The sequence below is a fragment of the Hydra vulgaris genome, chromosome 03 (assembly GCF_038396675.1).
Source record: "Hydra vulgaris chromosome 03, alternate assembly HydraT2T_AEP".
NCBI classification, from domain to species: Eukaryota; Metazoa; Cnidaria; class Hydrozoa; order Anthoathecata; family Hydridae; genus Hydra; species Hydra vulgaris.
Window position 1 is genome coordinate 26,563,875 of NC_088922.1, and position 27,942 is coordinate 26,591,816.

At 26.5% G+C, this 27,942-nt stretch overlaps 1 protein-coding gene across 2 annotated transcripts in view; it reads right to left on the reverse strand.

Moving 5' to 3' along the window:
- LOC100201937 (ATP-binding cassette sub-family A member 2) overlaps window positions 1-27,942 on the reverse strand; it is a 142,604-nt gene that overhangs the window by 95,298 nt on the left and 19,364 nt on the right. For both annotated transcript variants that reach the window (XM_065792796.1, XM_065792797.1), the window contains 8 exons: window positions 25,212-25,268; window positions 23,385-23,456; window positions 18,807-18,902; window positions 18,657-18,737; window positions 18,234-18,423; window positions 17,926-18,095; window positions 13,721-13,825; window positions 9,878-9,949 (listed from right to left, as the gene is read on the reverse strand). In XM_065792796.1, the coding sequence (XP_065648868.1) occupies window positions 9,878-9,949; window positions 13,721-13,825; window positions 17,926-18,095; window positions 18,234-18,423; window positions 18,657-18,737; window positions 18,807-18,902; window positions 23,385-23,456; window positions 25,212-25,268 (843 nt within the window). The remainder of the gene's footprint in view (window positions 1-9,877; window positions 9,950-13,720; window positions 13,826-17,925; window positions 18,096-18,233; window positions 18,424-18,656; window positions 18,738-18,806; window positions 18,903-23,384; window positions 23,457-25,211; window positions 25,269-27,942) is intronic.

The following is a 27,942-nucleotide window of genomic DNA, read 5'->3' on the forward strand; positions in this document are numbered from 1 at the left end:
CCCATGGTGCAACTTACTTTAAAACGGCACAAAACTTTTGGGAGTCTTAAAAGTAGACGTTGAACTGGAAGAAAAAACAAACTACAGCTTGAAAAGACTGAATGATATCATAAATGGCTTTGAAAAATTGCTGTAAATTGTCTTTGCTGCTATCACATGACTAGAGGCAACTGGAGCCAAAATTTTTGCATGAACTGTTGGAAGAAGATTGACAGAATGTGGATTGGAAAGCTATGTTGAAGTGTTAGAAGCATGTTATGATACATCTGTCAATAATATAATTCCAAATGAAGATAAGTCTATTATTTCAGCAAGACATTCCATACTGTATATCATATGAAGGAATGGTTGGTTAAGTCCAAATTTTAGAATGACCAACACAGTAGCCTGATCTTAACACCATAGAAAGTTTATGGGTAATGGTTAAAAGAAGGGTCAGAACAAATGGGGTCAAAAAAACATTTGATAGAGTTTATTGGTCTTGAATGGGCTTAAGCTACACAGGCAGATTTTGAAAAATTAATTGGTAATATGAAGCAAAGAATTGCAGAGGTGATAAAGGCCAAAGGAGGTGCAACCAAAAATTAAATATTTTTATATGTTTATTTCACTCTAAAATCAAACTTATTGTATATTTTCAAAAAATATACAATAGCAATATTATGTTAAATTATAAACAATAGCATATAGCTAATTCCTGATACTGTAAGTAGCAGAAACATATATACTATATAGCTCTTAAAAAAAGTATTTTGGTTAAAACGCTTTGATAAAAATTATAAGAATAATAAAAATGCTAAAGTGGGCCAAACTACATGAAAAATGGACCATCAATGACTGTAAATGCGGACTGACATGTCGAAGTTTTAAATCTTTGGTTTCAAGATAAGATTGTTTGTCTGGAAAAAAAATAAATCGTAGAATTTTTAATAAAATAGTATTATGTTCTTTCTAAAATGGATATTATTTTTTTTATAACTCATGTTTTTACTGTTACAAATTAAAGATGGCGTCTTTTCCAGATATTCAAAACAACTAAAAAATTTAATAAAAATTATGTTCAACTTAATTTTTTCACAAGTTTAAAATCAATTTTGTAGGTGGCGCTTTTTTTAGTAAATTTTGAAACATATTTATAGCTTATTATTTTCTTAAAATAATAACATATTAAATTAGTATTGTTATTGACTTTAAAGATTATGCTACACCTTCGGAAAGATATTTTATGCTACACCTTCGCAAAGATATTTTATGCTACACCTTCGGAAAGATATTTTATGTATAATTTAAGATAATTATGTATATTTTAACGTATAATTCAGGTAGACTTTGCTTATAGTTTCTCTCCCTATAGTAAGTAAAACTATAATATCTTATTTTGAAAAGTAGCGCCCAAAATTTGAGGACTAAATAAAATTATATACACATATGTACATATTAAATATATACATATATATATATATATGTATATATATATATATATATATATATATATATATATATATATATATATATATATATATATATATATATATATATACATGTATATATATATATATATATACATATATATGTATATATAAATATACTTATATATGTGTATATATACATATATACTTAAATAATAAACTTTAAAAAAAAAAGATTTTTTTTCATTTGTGTGTATACATCTCATCTGTTGAAGGCATTAAGGTCAAAGGCGGAAGAATGAGAAAGCTATAGTTACTTTGGGAATGCATTTAATTTTGTAGTTACGTTAAATTTTTGAGCTTAAATTTTGTTCAATGCATTTGTCCAAGCTATTTTTAAAAGAGTTTGAGCTTTTCTGCATGACAACATCATCTGGTAATGAGTTCCAAATGGAAGCAACTCTATTGTTGAAGAAATGATACCGTTGAGCACAGTTCTTTATAATTTCTCTGCGGTATTGTAAACATCGGTCAGCTCATGGAGAAACCTTCATAAGTTCTTTGTGCTATACTGCTTTATGTTTAAATTTACCTAGTTTTGTTATGTTTACCTAGTATTTTTGAATAAGATCTCCCCATTGGTGCCTATTTTCTAGTGATGAGCATTTATTTGCAGAAAGAAATGCTCATCACCAAATAACAGCAAATAAAGTAATTAAGGTTATGAAGATTGTGATTGTGTGACACATTTTTGAACTTTCTCTAAAATTTTAATATCTTTTTTTAAATAAGGCGACATGTTGACACTGCATACTCTAAATGTTGGCGCACATAATATTTATAAAGTTTACTCCATATATAAATGTAGACCAGATATAAATGCATTTTTTAGAATTCCAAGCATTTGATTAGTTTTATATGATGCTTTTTTGACTTGATCATGAAATTTATGATCAGATGACAATATTATACCTAAATCTTGTTCAATTGATATTACTTCAAGCTTAATTATCTGGTGTGTGCTAAAGTCATTTATATACAGTGGTCGGCCAAATTATTAGTTATTTGCAAAAATTATAATATTACCCATTATAACACTATTACTATTTTTAAGCATTTATTTAAGAAAAATCATAATACAAAATGTTTTTTAGTATTTGGTTGGGCCACCTTTTGCATCAATTACTGATTGTATCCTTCTTGGCATACTTTGGATGCAATTCTTTACATTTGTTTTTAATTCCTGATCATAATACCAGGCATTATTTAGTGCCTCAATGAAATTTTTTTTGTTGGTTATAGTTTCATGCCCAATTTTCCGCTTTAAAAGTTCCCAGGCATTCTCTATTGGGTTTAAGTGGGGAGAATTGCCATGGTAAAACAGTAATATCTTTTGACTTTAAATATTTTGTCGCTGATTTAGCTTTATGGCATGGGGCGGAATCATGCATAAAGATGCATTTAGATGGATCAGGAAACCAACCATGTAACTGAGGAATTAATTTGGTAGTGAATATTTTTTTATATTTATCCTTATTCATTTCACTTCAACTATATAAAGAAGGCCACTGCCCTTACCACTTAAACTGACAATACCATCACTTTTAGAGGGTGTTTTAGCACCTCCATAACACAGTTCGCGTTATATTTTTCTTCTTTCCTTTGTCTAACAAAAGAAGACTTATCTATTAATATTTCAAATTGGGACTTATCTGAGAAACACACCTGAAAACAAATAAAAATAATAATACAAATACTCATATAAATGTTTTAATAAGTGATGCTGTTGAAATAAACAACTAAATAAGTATTTCTTTACATTTTCCCAATTTTCAGCAGACATATGTAGGTGTTGTTTTGCCCAAGGTTTCCTTGCAGGTCTGTAGCATTTGAAAACCAGTTCTGCTATTCAACACCTTGTAGTTCTGTAAGAAATCTTGATACCGGCTTCTTGTATGATTTTAGTAACTGCTTTTGTACTTTTTCTTCGGCTTTGAACACAAATGTTACAAATTGCCTATTCATCTCTCGGGGTAGTGATGCGTGGTCTTGATATATTTTAAGATTTTCTAATTTTTAGGCACCAAAGTTCAAATATTTTTAGTTAAAATTACTATTGTAAAAAAATGGATCAGAATCACAAAAACAATAAACAGTTGACAAAAATTTTATTTATTAGGCACACATTATTGCGCAAATATAAACTTTGCCACGAATATGAAAGACGCATTTCACATGTTTATGCATATTCTAGTTTCAATTCTAAAAATTGCCACAATTATTTATAAATGTTATAACTTCATAAAAAAATATAGAAAACTATTATTGATATTAAAATCTCAAAGAATGTAAGAGTAGAAGCAAATTTATTCATTCAAAATTCATACTTAATTGCATTTTTTGTGAAAAAACAAACTGTAAGTAATAATTTGGCCGCCCACTGTAGTAATCAAATTTTAGTGCATTAGTGAATTAAACTCCCTAGAATATGCACAACTTTACACTTGCTTATGTTGAGTTGCGTTTGCCATATTCTTGTCCATTCTGTAATGCAATTGAGATCACTCTGCAGTCGTTCACAGTCTATTTTGCTTTCAATTGTGGCAAGTATCTTTGTGTCATCAGCGTACATTTTATAACCTTTATTTATCTTATCAGATCATTAATGTATATAATAAATAAAGTAGGTCCCAAAACAAAACCCTTAGGAGCACCGTTAGTGACAGGAACCCAATTAGATAATGTTTTTCCTTAAACAACATGTTGTCAATGCTTTAAAAGGAAAGAGTTTATCCAAGAAGAAAATTTACCAATAAATCAGTATTTTTCCAGTTTAAATAATAAAGGTTTATGCCGTACCTTATTGAAAGCTTTAGCATAATCAAGGAATGTAACATCTGTCAATTATTTATTGGATTTTGCGAAAGTTATAAAATCCATAGTTTCCAAAAGATTTGTGACACTTAATTTATTAGTAACAAATCTGTATTGACAAGTATAAGATTATTATGAGATAAATATTCTGTGATTTTATCTCTGATTATTTTCTCAAGAACTTTACAAGTAAAAGAAGTGAGGGAGACTGGACAATAATTTGCTGGATCTATTTTGCAGCCTTTCTTTAATGATGGAGTAACATTGGCTTCTAACCAAGATTCTGGTAATTCAAATTAATCAATTGAATGTTTAAATATAAGGCAATAATGGTTTGGCTAATGATTTGCACACTTTTGTAGAACTAATGGGCTTACACAGTCAATACCAAACAACTTGGTTGGATCTAATTTGAGTAAATGTGATTGTTCTATTTTAAATAAATTGATTGTTTGATTTTCTGTTAGAGAAATGCTGTAGTGTGTGTACATTTCCAGTTGTAAAAACCGATTGAATTTGCAAATTTAGTACATTTGCTATACCCACTTTCTTTATGCTAATATCTGATTCAGTGATCATTGCATTAATAGGGTTTGATGATGAATGTTTAGAATTAATATAGTTAAAAAGCTTTTTTGAATTACATTTATTGTTTGCTAAATCTTCTTCAAAGATTCTAATTGCTGAATGAGTAAACCTTTTAATTCGATTACGAACTGTATTATAAAGATTAATTAGATATGGAACTTTCCACTTTGTACTTTTATTTTTGTACCATAGTTGTTTTTTTGTTTTACTCAACCTAATAATGTCAATTGTGATCTAAAGTTGATGTTTTTTTTGAGTGTGTTTTAATATAGGAGGTATGAATTTAGCACATAGTTTATGATATATATCTGTCAATTTTTGTTAGGAACCATTGATACTTAAATTTTTAAGCATAGCAATCTAATCGTAACTATTAAAAGCTTCATTTAGTTTTGCACATTTTCCTTTTTATAACACAATTTTTGAGAAAAAAAATGGGATTGAGTAATTTGATTTTTTAATGATGAGATTCTATTTGAGCAGTAAATGACCTTGTGTTGCACATCCAAGAAGCGGATCAAAGGTTATTTTACTTATTTTGTCTGGAGAGTCTGTTATAACAAGATCTATAGTGTTAATGCATTTATCTTTCTTAAACAAAAATTTAGATAAGTGTATACATTAATTCGAAAACGAATTATTGAGTCTGTCAATAAAATTTGCTTCTATTGCTTAGTCCTTCGAAGTTAGTTGAATAGCCATCATTCCAAACAATGTTAGGATAATTAAAATTGCCTGTGAGTAATAGTCCCAAAAAACAGTTACTATTGATGGATTTTTTAGCTAAAGCTATACAATTGTTAATTTTGTTGGCAGTTTTTTCCATCATAGTAGTTCAGAATGTTTAAAAGTAAAGCAAGAATGAATTTAATTATGTTTATGACCAATTCTATCATGTCTGAAAAGATCATAATTTTTTATATTTGGAGATAGTATTTCACTAAACCATGCTTCGATAATAAATGTAATGTCTATAGATGTGGAGAGAGCAATATCATATAGTTCAAGTAACTTTTCTTTATTTAAAGATGTAAAATTTTTATAAAAACATAGAAGTTTGAGAGAGTGATTATTTGAGAAGTTATTATTAATATTGATAAAATTTATAAAAGGAAACTTTTTATTGTTTACTGTAGAATTTTTGCTAAAAGTTTTGTATTTGTTGAGGTTTCGAGCATCAGCTACTGTTTATACATATAAATATATATACATATATGTATATATATTTGTATATATATATACATATATGTATATATATATATATATACATATATATACATATATATATATATATATATATATATATATATATATATATATATATATATATATATATATATATATATATATATATATATATATATATATATATATATATATATATATATAGAACTCTTACATGTTGTTAGAAAGTTTTTTTCCATATTTTGTTGACAAAAAGTAAAAACTAAAATGCAAGACCGGAATTTTTTTTTTTATTAATTGATAGACTGCCTGCCCCAACCAAACCCTCAGTTGATGTAGCAGCACTCCCTTGCGAGTCAGGCTAAAAGATAGTAGATGTAGCAGCACTCCGTTGCAAGTCAGACTATTTGTCAGTCGATATAGCAGCACTCCCTTGCGAGCCAGGCTATTTGTCAGTCAATGTAGCAGCACTCCCTGGCGAGTCAGGCTATAAGATAGTCGATGTAGCAACACTTCGCACATGATTTACAGTAAAAAAAATAAAAATATAAACATTGTTTATTTGAGCTTGAAAAGGATCTCACTTCTGCCACAGCATGGGGCTCATAGTGGCTGGTGAACTTCAATACAGTAAGACTCAAATTTTTTCAACCAATCGTTATTGCAATAATTTAGATCTTCCTATATTTATGAATGGTGATGTACTCGATGAGTCATCTACTCTTCATCTTCTAGGATTAACTCTTACCTCCAACCTTTCTTGGAAACCATATATCAAATCAATTGCAAAATTAGCATCTGCTAAGGTTGTATCTCTTTATCGAGCTCAACACTTTCTTACTTTGGATTCTATTCTCTATCTCTATAAATCTCAAATCCGGCCTTGTATGGAATACTGTTGCCATATCTGGGGCGGATCTTCTAATGATGCCCTTTCTCTTTTAGACAAGGTGTAAAAATGCATTGAGAACATAGTTGGACCTGCTCTTGCAGCCAACCTCCAACCATTATCACATCGTTGTAATGTTGCTTTTCTTTCTCTTTTATACAAATACTTTAATGGGCACACCTCTAAAGAACTAGCGTCTCTTGTGCCATTAACTAAAATTCATTCCCATGTTACTTGTCATTCAATTAAGTCTCATCCCTTTTTTGTGACTGTTCCTAAGTGCTCCAAAAACGCTTATACGTCTAGTTTTTTTCCTCAAACATCAGCTCTTTGGAATTCGCTTCCTTCATCATGCCTTCCTGATTCATATAATTTGCAATCCTTTAAGTTGTCCATCAATCATTATCTTGCTCTACAATCTTCATCTTTTCTCTTTGAGTAACTTCCAATTTTAATTAGTGGCTGCTTGCAGCCTTATTGGAAGCGTAGATGTTTAAAAAAAATAAAAATAAAAAAGTTCATATATATATATATATATATATATATGTTGGTTGTATATATTGACCACCAAATTCTACAGTATTACTCAAAATCAATTCTTGACTCAATTAAAACTGCTTCAAAACTCAAAAGTGGAAAAAAATACACGGTTCTCATTGTTGTGGGAGATTTCAATTTCCCTTATATAGAATGGACAGATGATGGCCCAACAATTCATTCAAATGAAAACTCAACTGAGTAGGAATTTGTTAAAGTTTTAAATGATTGTTCTTTATACCAAATAGTAAACTTTCCAAAATTTAAACAAAGTGATTCTGTTCCTGCAGTTAACATCCTTGACCTTGTTTTAGCTTGTTTTAGCTTATTTGGGACATAATTCTGAAACATCTAGTTTTAAATAGTCTTATTTCTGAAAGGCAAACTGGTTTTGTTCCAAACAAATCATCCACAACAAATTTGATTGAGACAATTGACACCATTACATACAAAGCTGCAAAGGGTAAACGGCTATGCGTTATATATCTTGACTTCTCAAAAGCTTTTGATAAAGCAGAACACAAAAGGTTATCGAAAAAGATTGAAGCATATGGTATAACAGAAAAAATATATAACTGGATTAAAAGTTTCCTTACTAATAGGAAACAAAGAGTTACTATTGGTAATACATTTTCAGAATTGATATTTGTTACTAGTGGCGTTCCTCAGGGTTCAGTTCTGGGTCCCATTTTATTTCTGCTATTCATAAACGACTTGCCAGAAGTTGTGCAAATTACATTTAAAATGTATGCTGACAATAGCAAATTAATAGCCACAGAAGATTCCCTTGATAAACACTCAGAAATACAAACTGACCTTGACAACATTGTGAAATGGTGCAACGATTGGCGCATGGAACTTAATTGCAAAAAATGTAAGGTGATGAGATTCAACAATCAAAATGTTCTTCAAGGTATTGTTAAACCCTACACATTAAATGTGAATGGAATAAATTATGACCTCTCAAACAGTGTAATAGAGAGAGATCTAGGTATTTTTGTACAACCGCATATGAAATGGAAACATCAAACACAAGTATGTGTTAACAGCTTCAAAAATACTAGGTTTATTAAAAAATGCCTTTGAAAGTAGAGATTGTAATATGTGGAAAATTTTGTATACAACCTATGCTTAACCTCATCTTTAATTTGCGGCTCCAGCATGGAGTCCGCCAAAACTAGCTGAAATTTCAATGCTTGAACGAGTTAAACACAATGCCATGAAAATACCTTACTCAAATCAAAGGCTTTGTTATAAAAAGCGGCTAGTTAGAATAGGTTTAACGACTTTAAATCTTAGTTCAAGAATACATTTCTTCTCAAACAGAGTGTGCCAAATTTGGAACAAACTTCCAGATATTGTTGTAGAGACTAAGAGCTTAAACAAGTTTAAAGCAAGTCTTGCTGAATGGTTTACAAACAATGAGAAAATATTCATTTAAAAAAAAAAAAAGTATTGGGCTGCTATAGTCAAATGTTGCTACACCTCAGCTTGTCAGTAAGATTCATGCAGTTTTATCACTAGCTAACTAACTATATATATACATATATGAATATATATAGTTAGTTGAATATATATAATAAATATATATTTATATTTATATTTATATTTATATATATATATATATATATATATATATATATATATATATATATATATATATATATATATATATATATATATATATATATATATATATATATATATATATATATTTATATATATAAGGTGGTTCTAAAAACAACTTTTTCTGAAAATGACTGCTGGCACCCCCTGAATATGTTGCATATAATTAAAAAAAATGCTAGATTTAAGAAATTTTTGAATAAAAAATATTTTAAGGGGTTGCTACCGACCCTCGAACATTATATAGGTCCTTAATATTATTAAAAAAAAAGTTTTTCAAAATTATGTCATGTTGGGTCTCAAATGAAGAGAAATTATATAAAAATTTTAAAAATATTAATCATTTTATAAAAAAACATAGATAAAAAAAATTATTATCAAAAAATCTTGTTAAATTCCTTATTTTTTATTTTTAGTTAAAAAACGTAACTTTTTGTTTACTAAAATCTAAAATAAAAATTTAATTATAAAATGATTAATATTTTTAAAATTTTTATATAATTTCCCTGCTAAATTTACTAAATTTATTTATTTTTTTATTTTTATATATATATATATATATATATATATATATATATATATATATTATATATATATATATATATATATATATATATATATATATATATATATATATATATATATATATATATATATATACTATTTATATATATTTTTTTTATTATATATATTTTTATATATACAGTTGATTTTTTGAATTGACATTAACGAATATATAATAAATCTTAGATAATAATGGTTTACATACTTGCTCTTGATTAGTTAAGTTATACAAAAACTTGTTAATGAGTAAATTTTCCGTAAAACTTTTAAAATCATTCTAAAAAAAATTAAGAAATTTAAGTAGAAACATAGCCATTATATTATTATTTATATTAACAGTAAAATTAATAAATGTTACGATGTTTTTATGTTTTAGTAACCAATAATAATATAATAGTATAATATTTATTACAATTTAACCTTTGAATTATATATTATTGAAATCTCAAAAATTATGCAGTTGTTTTTGGCTTCAAGCTCCTATAACTTGGTTGTACACATCAAGTAACTAAATTTTAAATTTACTAACATGCATTTAAAGTAGAATATATTTTAAGTAGAATATTTATAATAGAATCTAAAACAAAAAGTTTTTATTCTAAAAGTATTCTAAGTTACACATTGTCGCTTTTATTATGAGGTTTTGATATCGTTCAATTTCTTATGAAATATTTTGTAGAACCAATTTTTTGGCATAATTTCTGCGTCCATTCTATAATATGATAAGCTAAAAATCATGATATTTTTTTTATTATTTATTCTCAACATTTTACTTTATATTTGATCCTTTTAAACTTTTATTTATGGTAATATAAATATAAATTTAGGATATTTTAAAAATAAGTATTTATAAAACAATCTTACAAAAATTTTTATATAATATAAATATTTATATATATATATATATATATGTATATATATATATATATATATATATATATATATATATATATATATATATATATATATATGTATATATACACATATATATATACATATATGTATATATATATAATTTATGTATATATATAGTATGCTATACAGGGATGTACCATAATGGTTGTCCGGTGGCACAAGGTGACTCGCTTTCTCCAAGGGCGACTGAAATTTTAAAAAAAATGCCTGTCAGTAGCCCAGCAGGATGACCAGAAAGTTTGTTACTTACAAAAGTGTGTTTATTATCAAAACTATATTTTGATTTTTGAAGATTTTATTCCTTGCAATTATTTAAAACTTTAAAAAGCATTTAAAGTAGTATACATTTTGTTTAATAACACTATGTACACTAGGGTGCTTTATATAATTTTACTCAACTTAATAAAAAGAAGCCGACACACAATTTAATATTTTAAGGTGCGACTGTACTGTTTTTTTAAACATTGGTGTTGCATTTTGAAGCACGTTTCTTATCAATTTAAAATGAACTTTAAAGTAACATTTTCCTTAAATTCCAAATGCTTATGTATCATTTTTTAAACCTTATAGTCGCATTTTGAATCATCTGAATGGACAGTTGAATCATTAATAACACTGAATCTCTTTTTTTTTTATTTGTAAAATAAATTTTGTTATAACTTTATCAAACAAAATTAAGAAAATAAAAAAGTATGTGATAAATCATTATTAGAATGCAATTAATGATGCATATGGAAATTCTTTTTTTCTAAAAAAAAAAAGTATAATGAAAAATATTTAAAACATAATATTTTAAACACTCAGCTAAATATAATTTGATTGAAGATTGAGAGAGAATAATAGAATAATTTTCTTTTTATAAAACATTTCTTTGTGGTTTTGGCTTTCAACTTTTTTGCATCACGTAATGAAACCTTTGTTAAGACTGACAAAAAGAAACAACACAAAACAGATATTGGCTATGACAAAAATGACGATCTTTAAAAGTTGTATTTATAGTTATCTCTTTGTAACTAAAGTTACTAAAGAATATTTTTTAATATTTTATAACGTTTTACTTTTTTTTAATAATTAATTTACTTTTAATTAAACCGTTTCTTATTAGACATATTTTAGTAGTCAGACATTTAAATTTTTTTTCATCAATAAGTATTTTCATCAAAGGAAAAAGTACCAAAAAAAACCTATTATACTAGACTACTGATTATCATAGCGGATGACTAAAATGAGAAATAAAAATTATTTCAGTTGCCCGCAGGTTGACTGGAAAAAAAAAGAGGGTACACCCCTGTTACATATAATATAAAGTTATATATATATATATATATATATGTATATATATATATATATATATATATATATATATATATATATATATAAAATATATAATATATACATATAGACTATATGTATAAATTTATATACAATATACATTTTTCCTTGTGTATATATACAAAGGAGGTAATCAAAGATTTATTCAGAATGGCAGTCCTCCTAAAGTAAATAAAATTTAACTATAAATGCTTAGAAGGGCCAATTTGTACTGCCTCTGCTAAGGTTACCGAAATCATGAACAAATGGTGTGACATCATGAACAAATGGTGTGGCAACATGAACAAATGGTGTGGCAAAAAGGCATTGTTTCAAATCTTTTAAAATTTCAAAGAAAAAGTTGAAACCAACATTATTATACATGATCAAACTAATAGGTACAAACAATTAAACAAAGAAAAATATAAAACAACCATCAAAATACTAAAAGCCATTAAACCTGACTTTTTAATAAAAAAAGTAAAGAAAAAGTTAGACTAGCAAAAAATATCAAGAGATCAGAAGGACATCTTGACCTCAACTTTACTAAATTATTTTAAGAAACTTGTTTTGAAAAAATATATATTTTGAATGTTTCTTAACAATAGTGATAAAAATCATGGGAAATTACTGAGCTGTCATGAAACTTTTACTTTAAAAAGTACAAAATTCTTCTTTTAAAATAGAAAGAAAATGTTTTTCAGCACTGAAATGCAATTAAAACAAAATTATAATTATTTGAAAAATTATGAAACTTATTGCTAATGCTCTAGATTTTAAATCTTAAAACTCTAAGAAGGATTTAACTGTTTTCTGAGATTTCTCATGAAAACAGTTCAACAAATTTAAAACTTGTGATGGTTATTTGAAAAGTAATCCACAGTTGAAGCAGGCAGAAAGTTTCATCAAAGTTGATGAAACTCCAAAACTGCTTTTCAAATAATGTCTTATTAATAGAAACTTGCCTGTATAACATCTATCACCAGAATATCTAACCCAAGTAATTGATCCAACTTTCAGCCATCCACTCTTATATCTTACTATTTAGAAGCATTAGAGAGATTATCTCCAAACTTGCCACCTGCAATGTTCATTCCATATAAATAATATCTGACTAAAATGATGGTATTTACAAACTTATCGACATAATAGTTTTTACATTGTCTTCATCAAAGACATTCTTGCCTACATAGTTGCTTATACAGCCACAAAAGTTTAAAACTAATATGAACATGTGTAAAAAACCAATAATAATTTTTTTTTTAAAGTACTTGAATATTTAACCTTGTACAAATACAAAAACTGGACTTGAATCAAGAAAAACTTCTGACCAAACAGCACATCTAGTTATTATGAGGGTTCAAGGAAAAACTTACTCTAATTTTGCATTAAAATGTAAAAAAAAAATTGAGAAAGATGGAAAAATAATAACTTAAGGATGAAAATAGCACATGAACCAAAAGTTCAAGACAGTATAAGATATATTGTGTATAAGTTACATTAGCAAACATAACTTATAAATCTTGTCTATTATGTTTACTTTAATTTTTAAAACTTTATTATGTATAAAAAAGATTACCAACCTAAAAAATGTCACTTCTGAACTTTTAAACTAAAGAACTTAATTAAAGATTTGTACTTAAACTATAAACTGTAAAATAAATTAAAACATTGCTTAATATATTTAAAACATAATCTATATTAGATTATGTTTTAAATATAATCCTAACTTGTAAAAAAAATTTAATACGAAATTTCAAAAAAAAAAGACTATGAAAGCATATTATTTAAATTAAATCACATTAAGAAACAAATTATATACCTCTGTCAATATTTTGTGTTCAAAGGGTGAAATTTCTTTTGCAACTTTCAGTATAGTTTTAAACAAGTCTTTAATATTGGGTTTCAGTGCAAAAGAGCTGAAAATCTGTTCAAAAAAATAATTTATTAAAACAATTTATAAAAACTTAATTTGGCTATACTTTACTATATAAGGTGTATATATATATATGTATATATATATATATATATATATATATATATATATATATATATATATATATATATATATATATATAAATATATATATATGTATATATATATTGTTGAATATTTAATTTATATACACATATAAATGTAGATTTAGTTGCACATAATTCATGATACTTTTGCGTATCCAATCTTTTTCATCAGTTTATAAATTAGTAACTTTTCTTGACTCAACATCCAACTTCAACTGAGTATAAGATTTTTTCACGTCTAATTTAGTAAATATTTTGAAAATATATACTTAATCTATTACAGAATTTAATGTAGGTACTGGGTATAGCCTTAAAACATAGTCATACAGTTTTATTTGCTATTGATACAGTTGCAAAATTAATTATCCATTCTTGCAGCCCTTTAACAATAACATCAGCTTCTTCAAGACTTTTATTTTGCTCAAATAGCTATTTAATGGTGATAAGGATAATTATTTGTGCAACAGGTTATATATTTTCATCTAAATAAAGTTTGCACATTAAATACTTTAGTTTACCATGTCCTTTGAATATACTTTTTTGATTTGGTGAAGATATAGTTTCATTGTTAATATTTCATTTGATTTCACATAATTGTTTTTGTTAAGCACGAAATTTCCATTTTCAACAATTTTTAAAATGTTCAGCTCCTTAGAAGTTTGAAACCATTATATTTCTAAGATTTTTTTTTATTTATGATTAATTTTGTTTTTAATTTCAATTTCAGCCTTGCAACAATCTATAATCATTAATAATTTTTTTATTATAACTTTTTCCATTAATACATTTATTGATTTTATTTTATGAGGCTGTCCTCTTCTTTTCTAACTAAATGTTAAGCTAAATGTTTCCTCTAATTAATTTTTACGCTGTTTTCAATTTTGGTTTTACTATTTATGTTTAAACTTGTTGACCTATACAACAATTTGAAAAGATTTTCACAATGGTTAGCTAGATTATTTGTTTTTTTTTAAATGGCTTTCTTCTTTTTTTTAACGGCTAGAAGATTTATTTTTTTTAATTTTTTTTCAAATGGCTAGAAGATTTATCTTTTAACATTACACTACATTTTTTGTTATTTTTTTATTTGCTTGATTTCGTTTCAGATAATTTTTAACTTCAAATCCACTGCTTGTTTTTGTCTTCTGAAAAAGGTTTTGTTTTCTAAATGGTCTACTTAGTCACAAATATATGCAATAGATTTTTATCTAGTAATATGCTATAGATTTGTTTTTATCATATAAATAATCCACGAAAGTTGTCTGTTATTGTTTAAAAATTTAGTAATCTTTGAATTAATGAAAAACTCAAGAAAAGATATCTTTTTTAAAAATAAATTTAAAAATAAGTTATACTAGAAAACAACCCGAAAATAGTGCTTAGTTTAAGTACACAAATTGAAAATTAAGACATTGAATTACTTAAATATATTAATTGAATACCACGCAATCCATAAACTACTTAAATCTGATGTTAAAAAGAAACTCTTTTTAACCTCAAATTTAAATTTACAGAAAGTGCATTAGATGTACTTTCTGTAAATTTAAATTCAGGTTGCAAAAACTTTATTTTTAATATATACACACACACACACACACACACACACACACACACATATATATATATATATATATATATATATATATATATATATATATATATATATATATATATATATATGAATATAATATAATAACTGTTTTGATAAATACATGTATAGAGTGCTCAATACAGAGTAGAGCGAATTATATTCTTTAAAATTAAATAGCAACACCTGGTAGTTAAAGAAACATGACTACGAGTTTTACGCCTATGGCGCGCCTCGGATATTACAAATAATCTTCACGACAAAAAAATTTAATTACAAAAATACTATGCAGTGTCCGCTTTGATGATGTCAAAGTTGTTTATAAAAAATTTGTTTTTATAGCAACATTTTGACTTTTGTTTAGTAATTTCATTTTTGATATTATTATTCGATACTTTTCAGTTAGGCAAAGGCTGCATAATTTTCCTCCGGGTTTAAACGGTTGTACTTTGTCTATGATTTTCCATGTAATAATAGGATTTGTATATCCCTTTTTTTTAATTTCTTACATAGATTTGGAAAGCCTAGTTGAATTTGCGTTTGGATAACATCGTTGGTATGGATTTGATAATATTAGGAGGGTGGTTAGAACTAACCTTAATGTACAGTGGGTGGTCACCTGGTTTTCTTTATGTTTAAATGGAACAATCCAATAAGTTGAACGTAATATCTAAAAATTTTACAACCTTTAAGTTTGATTTTACTGTTAATTCTTGATTGAATTTATTCTTAAAAAGGTTGACAAGATTTAGACAAGAAAAGACAAGAAAATATTTTATATATTCAATATTTTATATTTTCAGTATTTTATTTTTTCAGTATTTTATTTTTATAGTATGCAGGATATAAAAATCCCTAGGATCTTTATATCCTGCATACTATAAGCAACATATATGGATTGCAGTCTAATGGATTGTATAGAGATGATGGTTTGTTCTGTTTTCATAAGGTCAGTGGACCAGAATCAAAAAAAATATAGAAAAAATAAAGAAAAATCTTGTCAACCAATTTAAGGATAAGTTCAATCTAGAATTAACAGTAAAATTAAACTTAAAGATTGTAACTTTTTTAGATTAAATACATTTAATTTATTGGATTGTTCCTTTTGACCATACAGAAAACCAGGTGACCACCCACTGTAAATTAACATTAATTCTAACATTAATTCTAATATTATCAAATCCATAACAACAATGTTATCCAAACGAATTAGCAATATTTCATCCAACAAAGGCGTTTTGAAAAAGCTGCACCTTTTAATGATAACGCCTTGGCGTCTAATGGTTATCAAGAAACAATCTGTTAAAAACTAAATCATACCGCAACAAAATCAAAATCTAGATAACATAATATTTTATGGTTTAACCCTCCGTTTGCGCTTAATGTAAGAGCAAATGTTGCAAGAATTCAGTAGTAGTTCCATTTCACTTTTTTAAAAATTGTCAGGAAGATCATTAGTTTATGAGAAACACTACAGGGCTTAAGATAGAATCTTGTGGTACACCAGAAGTTACTGGCAATAAAGAAAAGTGTTAGTCTTTAAGATTGATAGAACAATAAGTGGAATGGTCAGAATGTTATTCATAGCTTTCAATTAAAACCATAGATGCCAATTTTTCAGCATGTAAAAAAGATTTAGTCAAACAAATTAAATAGTTTAGAAAAAATTAAAAGGGAGAACGCTTTTGTAAGACTTTGGCAAGAATGAGGTCTTTACGCCAATCTGTATAAGAGTTTAATTGAGAAATGACTTTAACAATGAAATTCGGAGTGATTTGGACGTCTATTGATAAGTTAACCTGTTTAACTGGAATGGCAAGAGAGTGTGTCCATTCAATTTAAAGAATGAATTAGAGGAAAAGATGAATTAGAGAAAAAGTTCTTAACAAAAAATTTCTGCACAATTCTTATTTTTGTTAATGACAATGTTGAAAATTTTCTAAAAGTCTTTAGAACTTAACTTTTGCAAAAAGAATTTAGAAAATTAAGAATATTCGAGCTTAGTATCAGACAACATTATTTTACATTGTTTTCTTGCATTAATGAAAAGGCAATTGTTCTCAATAGAGTTGTTCTTGTGAAAAAGCTGAAAAAATTATAATAAAAAATAGCAGCTGCACAAGTAAGTAAAAACCAGAAGAATGTGGCTTGGCTTGAAACCGACAAGAAGGAACTAAACCCTCTACACCTGCTTGGATTTAGGAAACTATGTAGGAAATGCAAGAAGTACAAGATAAAATATTTAAAAAGATGATTGCATGGTCTAACCACCTAAAGTACATCAAGAAGGAACTGAACATAAGCTAGGGTCAAAGACAGACCTTGGTGTTAGACCCAAGCTATTTAGTTTAATGAGCAATAAAGTCAATATTGCTATTAAATAAAGAGAAAAAAACAGCTAAAGTTTAAAAAACATACCGAGGAAATTCTTTGAATTATTAGTTTTGTTTTTTGATTATTTGGTGTATACAAAATTTTTCCATTTAATAATGATGTTAAAAATTCAACTATCGCTGTATTGCCATTTGATAACACTTTCAAACTTTCAATAAAACTTTTTAATTTGACTTTGCAAACAGATTTATCATCTAAAAATAATACCAAAGCATAACATAAACTAAAATTAAAATAACAAATAAATTTTATTTCCGCAACCATAGAAACAAAAAAAAAAGAGCATAAACATCATATAGATTAAGCTAGTATATAAGAATAAAAAAACTTACAATCTCTTCCCAAAGGTTTTATATGTGGCTCATTATCTATAAAATTTTCCTCTGAAGATTCAGATGAAGTTGTATATTTCTCATTACACATCAAAGATTTTAAATAAAGATTGTTATGCCAATTATTTACAAATTCAATAGCTGGATTAAAAATTTTCTCATACTCATGTAAAAATCTTGAGTATATACCCTAAAATAATTCCTTTAATGATACATTTTTATTTTGTTCAAGATAAGTAGAAAAACTAATAAAGTTTAAAAAAAAAGCCTATTTATCTTTCTGTCAAGAAAAATATTTATCTAAATAAACCAGCATCAAGAAAAACATTTATCTTATTAAATCAGCATCAAGAAAATATTTTTGCAAATAAACCTTTCTCATTAAAAATTTTTTCAACTATTTTTATTTAACAAATTAAATACCTCAAAATGAAAAAATTCTTGATTAATCTCATAACTTAATTTTTGAATTGTGGTTTCAATATCTTTTACAAAGGATAAATTCTATTGAAAAAATCAAATTATAAATTTTCCTAAAAAAAGTCGAGATAAATTATTGTAACAATAGAATACCGTTAATGCTGCTATAAAACTATTATTTTTCTCCAGAAGCTGAATTGCATTTGATAGTTGTTTATAGTTCTTACAGATGTCTGATGTTATTGTACTCTATAAATAAAAAGATATATACTTTTATCATTTTTTTCTATTTACTCCAAGAAAACCTAATGTATAATACAAAAATTGTGCTTATACAGCTAGAGTGGAAATTGAATCATCAACCTTATGATCAAAAGTCAGTGCTCTAACAACTGTAATACTGCAGTTAATATATACTTAATTTAGATAATTAATATAAACTGTGTATAACTAATATAAACTACATATAATGTATCGCAATCTCTAATGTAAACATTATAAGTAGCATAAATTCAAGTTGTTGTATTGTGTAAATAATTCAAAAAATTGTTGTATTGTGTAAACACTACATTAAATTGTTGTATTGTCACAGTTTGAAAATTCTGAAAGTAATACTAATGAAATACCTCAAAAAAGATATTTTAGGAGGTGATTCTAGACACATGTAGAGATACATAGTAAGTGGTTTTGAAATCCAAACCATCCGTGAGACTTTTTTCACTTTTAGTTTTTCCACTTTTTTTTTAGTTTTCACCTGTGGTTGGTTTTATTTTTTCCACCAAATGAGGGTCAAAACTCTGTCCCATAAAAAAAAAATTATAAAATAATAATGGGTCCTTAGACCTTAGAAAATAAAAAGTATTTTTATTAAAAATGATTAAAAAAATACCCAAGTTAAGTTATTCATAATAGATCAAAAACAGGCATTCAACTCTTAAAATTTTATTTTTTAACTTAATTTTCTCTAAGTATATAACATATATTGTTTAATATATCCCACATGACTTGCAAAAAACATCAAAAACAACTAGTAAATATATTCTTTTTTTTTATTATTATTATTATTCACCTCCCCAAGGCCGACAGGGCCACTACAGTCGAGGAGGCTACTTTTGTGGTTACAACCCTCTCTCAACTCTATAACTCGGAAACACAAACCTCAACAAACAAGGCCGCTTTGCGAAGAAATAAGTTGACCGCAGTACTACCAGGATGTGGTGGGGATTCTCAGTGAGTTTTGAAGTTTGAGTGTAGAGCTTCTGTTGCTTGTTCACTGAAGAGACGAAGTTTTTTATTTTGATGAAATGACATGATGAAAAAGCATGCATGTGATGAAAAACAGCATATACTTTTGGTGTGATGGAAATTGGGAGTTTGATAAAGCTGTCTCTGAATTTTATAATTTTTGAAGTAACCTACTGCAACTTGCTCAAATTTCTCAAAAGTTTCATACAATCATTGCCATTGAAATGATAACCATGGTATGGCTGAAGAGGAATATGCAATGCTGATGACCATTCCTTTGTACCAGGCTAAAGAATCAATCAGATGTTTCACTAGATAATTCACAACACCAAGCAACAAATGTAGTTCCATTGGTGAAATAGCTTCTAAGATAAGCTTTTGGTCTGGAAACTTTAACAGTGGAAGATGCACCACATTTTGAAAGACTTTTGATTTTCTCAAATCATTATTTGAGCTGACAAACTCTTTCTGCTTGCTTCTTATGCCACCAAAAGTTCTCAGGCTTCCACAGTTAAGGAGGTTTGATAACTCAATGTCACACCAACAGTGAGGGTGCCTGCTGCTATGAGAATGTATGCCACACATTATATTGGCAAGCTTCATATCACATGAGACAACTAGGGAATTATTGGCACACTTTTCTTGAACTTTGATGAGATCAAGAATGGACTTGATATTGGCATAGGTCTCAGGAGTACGTTATGAAATTGCTACCAGCATTTGTTGCTTGACACTGGTAGTTTTTGATGATGAAGGTACCATCATTCTGACAGTTTTCTGAAGTGGGTATTGAGGCTCATCTTCATTTTGAACCATAATGAGGGTAAAGCTTAAACTTAAACAGCAAAGTAAGACATTTTTCTTGCTGACATGAATATTTCAATAGGTTTGTTGAGATCCCAACAGTAAACAACTTGACTTGTGGTATTGCTATTACTGAGCTGAATACTTGTGACTGTAAAATGGTCATTTGGCTTTTGACCTGCTTGAGGAAATTTCTGTTGAAAGTTAAGTTCCAAAATTATGACTGGACTCAAAGCAGATCCTAACTTTCTCATCTGATTGTTAAAAAAATCTGTGTTTTGCTGAATTTGCAACATGCTTTTGGTTTTCATGAGTTCCTAGAATAGTTGTTGTAGAGCTGAAGATTAAGCAGTTATATGTTGTAGTCAGTCTTGTTGGTGGCTTTATTAAAATCGATTCAAAATTGAAAAACTAAGAAACTTTTTTTTGGAAAGAGGACAATTAAAGCTTTTTATTTGTCCTCTTTCTAGTTTTCCAAGTTGAATTCTACAGTTGTCACAGATTGCCAAAGGAACTCTGTCATCTTTGAAGTTAACAAGAACTTGTTTAATGCTTGTCATAAGGCTTTCTGTAAGTTCTTTTTCAGCTTTTCTGATGCAAAAAATGCAAGCAGTCCTTCTGCAGTCTAGATTTTTATTTGCTGAATTTGGCATTTTGATTTTGTATTTTATCACTTTTTAAAAAGAAAACTGATAAAACACGTTCAATTTCAAAATAAAACAACAAAATTTTGTTTGCATTTTACCGTTATGTCATAAAACACAAATATCTTACTAATTATCGCTCACAGCAAAAATTTTCATAAAATAAAAAAGTTTTGCAAAGAGTTACTATGCATTTGTTATTTTATAATTTTTTTTTGTGGGAAACACTTTTCATAGGCAAAAAATTAAAAAAAAGTGGAAAAAAACTAAAAGTGAAAAAAGTCTCACGGATAAATCACTTATAGTGATTTAAGTAAATGACAGTCCAATCATGCAAGCAGTTTTTTAATTCGACCTAACATTCTTTTTGCATTATTTGTTACAGAAATAACTTGATCTTTCCATTTGAGATTTTTAGAAAATATTACACCTAGATCTTTTACGCTGTTTGATTCTGGTAGTTTTATGCCATTGATATATAGAATTTATATATATTTATATATATATGCCATTGATATATAGAATCTTTTTTGTTATTTACTCCATAGTGCATGCTGGGTGAATAACAAAAGCAGCTGCTTTTACTCAACGCTTTTAGACTAATTGCTCAACTTTATGTGAATACATTTATCTTTAAGACTAATTCCTCACCTTTATGTGAATACATTTATATTTTAGACTAATTGCTCACCTTTATGTGAATACATTTATCTTTTAGACTAATTCCTCACCTTTATGTGAATATATTTATATTTTAGACTAATTGCTCACCTTTATGTGAATACATTTATCTTTTAGACTAATTGCTCACCTTTATGTGAATACATTTATCTTTTAGACTAATTGCTCACCTTTATGTGAATACATTTATCTTTTAAACTAATTCCTCACCTTTATGTGAATACATTTATCTTTTAGACTAATTGCTCACCTTTATGCGAATACATTTATCCTTTAGACTAATTGCTCACCTTTATGTGAATACATTTATCTTTTAGACTAATTGCTCACCTTTATGTGAATACATTTATCTTTTAGACTAATTGCTCACCTTTATGTGAATACATTTGTCTTTTAGACTAATTGCTCACCTTTATGTGAATACATTTGTCTTTTAGACAAATTGCTCACCTTTATGTGAATACATTTATCTTTTAGACTAATTGCTCACCTTTATGTGAATACATTTGTCTTTTAGACTAATTGCTCACCTTTATGTGAATACATTTATCTTTTAGACTAATTGCTCACCTTTATGTGAATACATTTATCTTTTAGACTAATTCCTCACCTTTATGTGAATACATTTATCAATTTTGATCAAATTTGTATTCATGTAAAGCGTAACAATTACTTCAAAAATGTTGAGTAAAAGCAATTGTGTTCTTGAATAAAAGAATTTCTTTTCATACAAGTTGACAAGTTATATATTAATAAGTTATATTAACATACAAGTTAAGGTATAATTTTTGTGAATATTTATTTTTTAAGCTTCACTCATCACTCTTAGAAAAATAAAGAACAGTTTAAAAAAAATTAGAAACTACTCAGTTAAAAGTAAAATTAAGAGGAAGAAAAGGGAAAATATATTCCGGATATTTTATCTAAATAATTTTCCGCAATTTTGAAATAAGACTTGGATGATCTATGCATATAATTCAAGTTATATTTTAACATAACGATTTTGTTGTGAATGGCGCATATAACGTTCGAACATTGCAAAATAAATTTGACCGTAATCTGTATCTTTAATGAAAGTTAAATGTATCTTTAATGAAGCTTACATTTTAGTTTAAATAGGAAGCCAAGAAAAATAAAAGTAAGCAGAACTAAAAAACATTAATAAATTTATATTTCATTAGAGAAAATAAATAAAAAATTAAATTGTTATTAGTAATTTATTTACTAATAACCCGTATTATGGGTTGCCTACTGCTAGTCATATAATTAATCTACATAATTACTTTACACTAATATCTTAAACAATTACTTTATATACAGTAAGAGTATATCAATAACAATTATGACTAAAATTTACCTTATTAAAAGAACTTGGAAAAACTAACAAATTAGCTATGGTATTGTTGGAGCAAAAAAAGGTTTTTGATTCCTAAACAAATATTTTTAAAATTTTACAGTTGTAACCAAGTTTACCAAGTACAAAATTATTAAAATAAGAAAATATATATATAATTGAAAATTATATATTTTTATATAACACATTCAATCAATTTGATAAATCAATTTAATAAATAAAAGACAATGATAAACATAAGTGCTGAAGATCTGGTTGACTGTCTTGCTTCAGTTTCTGTTCAATTCTGAGTAGGTATGCACTAGAAGTTGCAATCTGCAATAAAGCTGGCGTATATCTAGAAAACATTTATCAGTAAATATAGGTTACAGAAAGAAGTCCAGAAAGATATTAGAAAACTAGATCAGGCAAGATATTATAAATAGTCTGAAGAGAAAGAAGCTTTGTGTTCATTTTGATGAAAAGCAGGTAAACAGGATAAAGATTTAAACATATCTGTTTTTATTGAAAGAATAGAAGTCAGGGTTACATCAACTAATATGGATGATATGGATGACATACCGCAGGGTGCTGTTTAGTCAACAAGCTCCGAAGGTGGTAACCAAGCTAAAGTAATTTTAAATCTCCTACAATACTTTGACATTGTAGATCAAAAGTTAGCTAATTGTTGCAACAAAACAGAGTCCAATACCAAAACACACTCTGGAACTATTATTATCTTTTGCTCCGTTCACAAAATTCTTACTCGTCAGGTTTATGGTTGATGCTTTATACATTATTTTACCTCAAGAGTAATTGATAAAATTACCATGATTATAATTAAAAAGGAAAGAAAGAGGACAGATCCATTAGCTTTTATAATATCTAATATTTTGCATCCTGGTTTCTAAAGTGATACTTAATTGCAAACTCACCATCAAATGATCTTGCAACTTTTAAGAGTGCTTTTTGTATCAAAGATAAATATCCCAAGCTTGGGTCCATATTAGTTTCCATAATGCTAAGACATAACTGGTACCGGACACAAGTCTAAAGTTGCCAGTATGCTAAGGCTGGAATTTGAAGGAGCAGTTGGTGATGATAAAGATGTAGAGCAGAAGGTGAAGAAAAAGATATTGAACAGATTATTTCAGTATGAAGTTTTGAACAAGTTCAGGATTGGAAAACCTAAGCTACCAATCATATCTGAGTGTATTGAACTTTAGGAGCCGGTAGGTTTAGAAAATTGGATCTTGTTAAAAATTTCATATGTTCTTGATGGTACAGTAAAGTAGTAGAGGAAGAAAAAAGCCCCAAAGTTGTTGGATGTATTCATTTTATGTGATTTTGTTTAAAATTTGACTTGAGTGAGCGATTGTGCAGAGGTAAACATGTCTTATTCAGGACTTTGTAGATGGAAACAAACTTTTAAAAATGCAACATAACTTAATGCTGGTAGCCAGGAACAAATACCTAAAGAAAATTTTTCCAAGAACCAATTACAAAGTTTATCATTTATCATTCTTGAAATATATAGCTTTTAAAAAATTTTTGCATATTTATTAAAGAAATTTTAATTCCCATTTCAAATCCGATTCTCTGTAGTCAGAAAACACCAGAGAATGGGATTAAACAGCATGCACATTTGAATTTAAAAAAATTGCAATATTGAAACACTTTTTATTAAAAATATAATAAAAACAATATGTTATAGATAACTATTACACACATCCAGATAAATACTTTATTTCAAATCCATTTATGCATTATACCTATTTAATAAAAGTAAGAAATTAACTTAATTAAATTTATAAAATTTATAATAACTGAATAACTTTAAACTTATATAACCTTTTCATGATTTTCATCTTTGTTCCAATTAAAGTATTGCAAACCTAACTCTTTTATCTAAAAAAAAAAAAAATTAAGCTAGTTGAGATTTATTATAAAAAGTATATATAAATTTTTTATCTCTACCATTTAGTTAATGCCAACTTGATATAACATGTTGTCATATATATATATATATATATATATATATATATATATATATATATATATATATATATATATATATATATATATATATATATATATATATAAATTATGTTAGTGTATTCTACAAACAGAGTGCTCAATGTTCTTAAAGAACAGAGCAATTATACATACATACATACATACATACATACATACATACATACATACATACATACATACATACATACATACATACATACATACATACATACATACATACATACATACATACATACATACATACATACATACATACATACATACATACATACATATATATATATATATATATATATATATATATATATATATATATATATAATATATATATATATATATATATATATATATATATATATATATTATAATTGTTTATTAACTATAGTTGTCTCATTTATTTAGTGGTAACAATGATGTTTTTACAACTATCATGTTACTGTTATATTGAGTAATTGTTGTTGTAATTAACGTACTGCTTTCAAAAGTAATGTCTTTTTATTTAATGTAATAGTAATATAAGGGTGTTATACTATGCCTTTAATAATGAGGGTGTTGTACTATTTCTATAACCACAAAATAAAATACGTTTATTTAAAAAATGATTGAAATGTAGTACATACTACAGTTATGTGTTTAAATTATTGTATAACATTACAATGGGCAATGACAACATTATACGAGAATGTTGTATAGGCTTTTTTTTTTTTTGTTTTTATGGGTCTTTTATTTTTTTATTCAATTGTTTGTTTCGGCCTTAAGTTTACTACCAAACTAAAAATTGCATATTTTTATTATTTTCATTGATTTTGTTTTGAACCTAAAAAAAATAACCAAACTAATAAAATATATTTTTGCAGTCTAAAAACAAATTAATTAACTGAGATTGAGAATTTCAGAAAAATAAATTACAGTCCAGAATTTATGTAACTATAGTCATGCCCCTACCATGGGGGAAGGGGGGTCGTCAGGTGCGATTGAGCCCCCTATTTTTATCAAATTCTTTTGTTTGATGCAAATATTCTTATAAAAATTAAGCAACATTTTTATTGCTATTATAAACTGCTATTTTTTTAAAATCAACCTCCCCTAAAAATTTTATTAGTACGGGCTTAATAGTTATTACATGGTCAATTAAAAGTGTAAATTTAATGTTGTTTGAATTTAATTTTTTAATAGATTATGAGTTTTACTAACTACCGATCCCTTTCAAGCAACAAAAAAAAAACTTTCTTTAAAAAAAGAATATCTAGAACGATAAAAAAAATATCAAGTTAATAACTTTATAACTTTATAACTTAGGATTTATAAACTCGGGCCACATTAATTTGTTCACATAAGTGCTGCATCGATCGTAAAACTTATTTAAATAAAATTATTTTTTTATTAGTTTACATGCAAAAATATTTTTAACATTTTGATCCGTTTTGACAACTTTTTTTATACAGCTTATTTTTAATAATTTACATTTTAATGTTAAAAAATGTTAGCTGTCATAAACTATTAAAAAATGGCAGCTTAATATAACTTATCAATTTTTAGAGTTTTATAAGTAATTTTGTAAATGTGTTTTTTTATTTATATTTTTTTATTTATATTTGCTTTTATTACAAAATACTTAGTTATTTTACTCAAAAACAGAAGCCTTGACACACAATGCACATGTATGAAAAAACATGTTAACTGTGGTACTACCTGCTGAATATGGTACAATTACTACTGTGGTAGTAATTGTACCATATACAGCATGGGTGAGAACTGTATTGCTGCACACAGACTTTATATGTGACATTTAAAACATTGTTTTTTTAATCCTAGACAAATCCAATAATTATCTTAGCATTATACCTGTCAATAATAACAATGAATAAATAAATAAATAAATGACAAAAAAAATTTTATATAAGTTAAAAATACTAAATTTTCTCTTATAATAACATACTTAATAAGTTGTTTATACAAGAAAATGCTATGCTAGAATATAGTTTCCATTCAATTTTAATTACAGTGGTATAAGCATTAAAGCAACACACTCTCAACACTATCATAAATTAATCTACTACTTTAGAATTGATGTATTAATTTAATTCAGGAGCATATTAAAAAACACTAGCAAACTTATACAAATTTTTAAGTCTGAGCTATTTAACAGACCAATACCTTATTATGAGTGTAATGCTCACATAATGGACCTAAAATACTCAAAAGAGATTTTTTTTAACTAAACTATTCCTCAAAATATCTAATAAATAGATTATGGCATATGGTAAATGTAAATGGTATATCTTTTATGTAAATGGTATCTAATACAATTTAATACTTGTACCTTTCTAAAAAACTTTATTTCATAAAAAACTTCATCTTTTTTAGTTAATATTTAAGTGTATTTGTTCATTCATATTCTTCAATACTTTTTGTTTGATAATCACTTTTTTTTCAACTTATATTTCTGTTTATCTTTAGTATCTAAGGAAGTTGCTTAATTGGTACTTGTTGCAGCTTAATTGGTACTTGTTTGCAGCTTTTAATTAGTAATTTTTAATAAAAG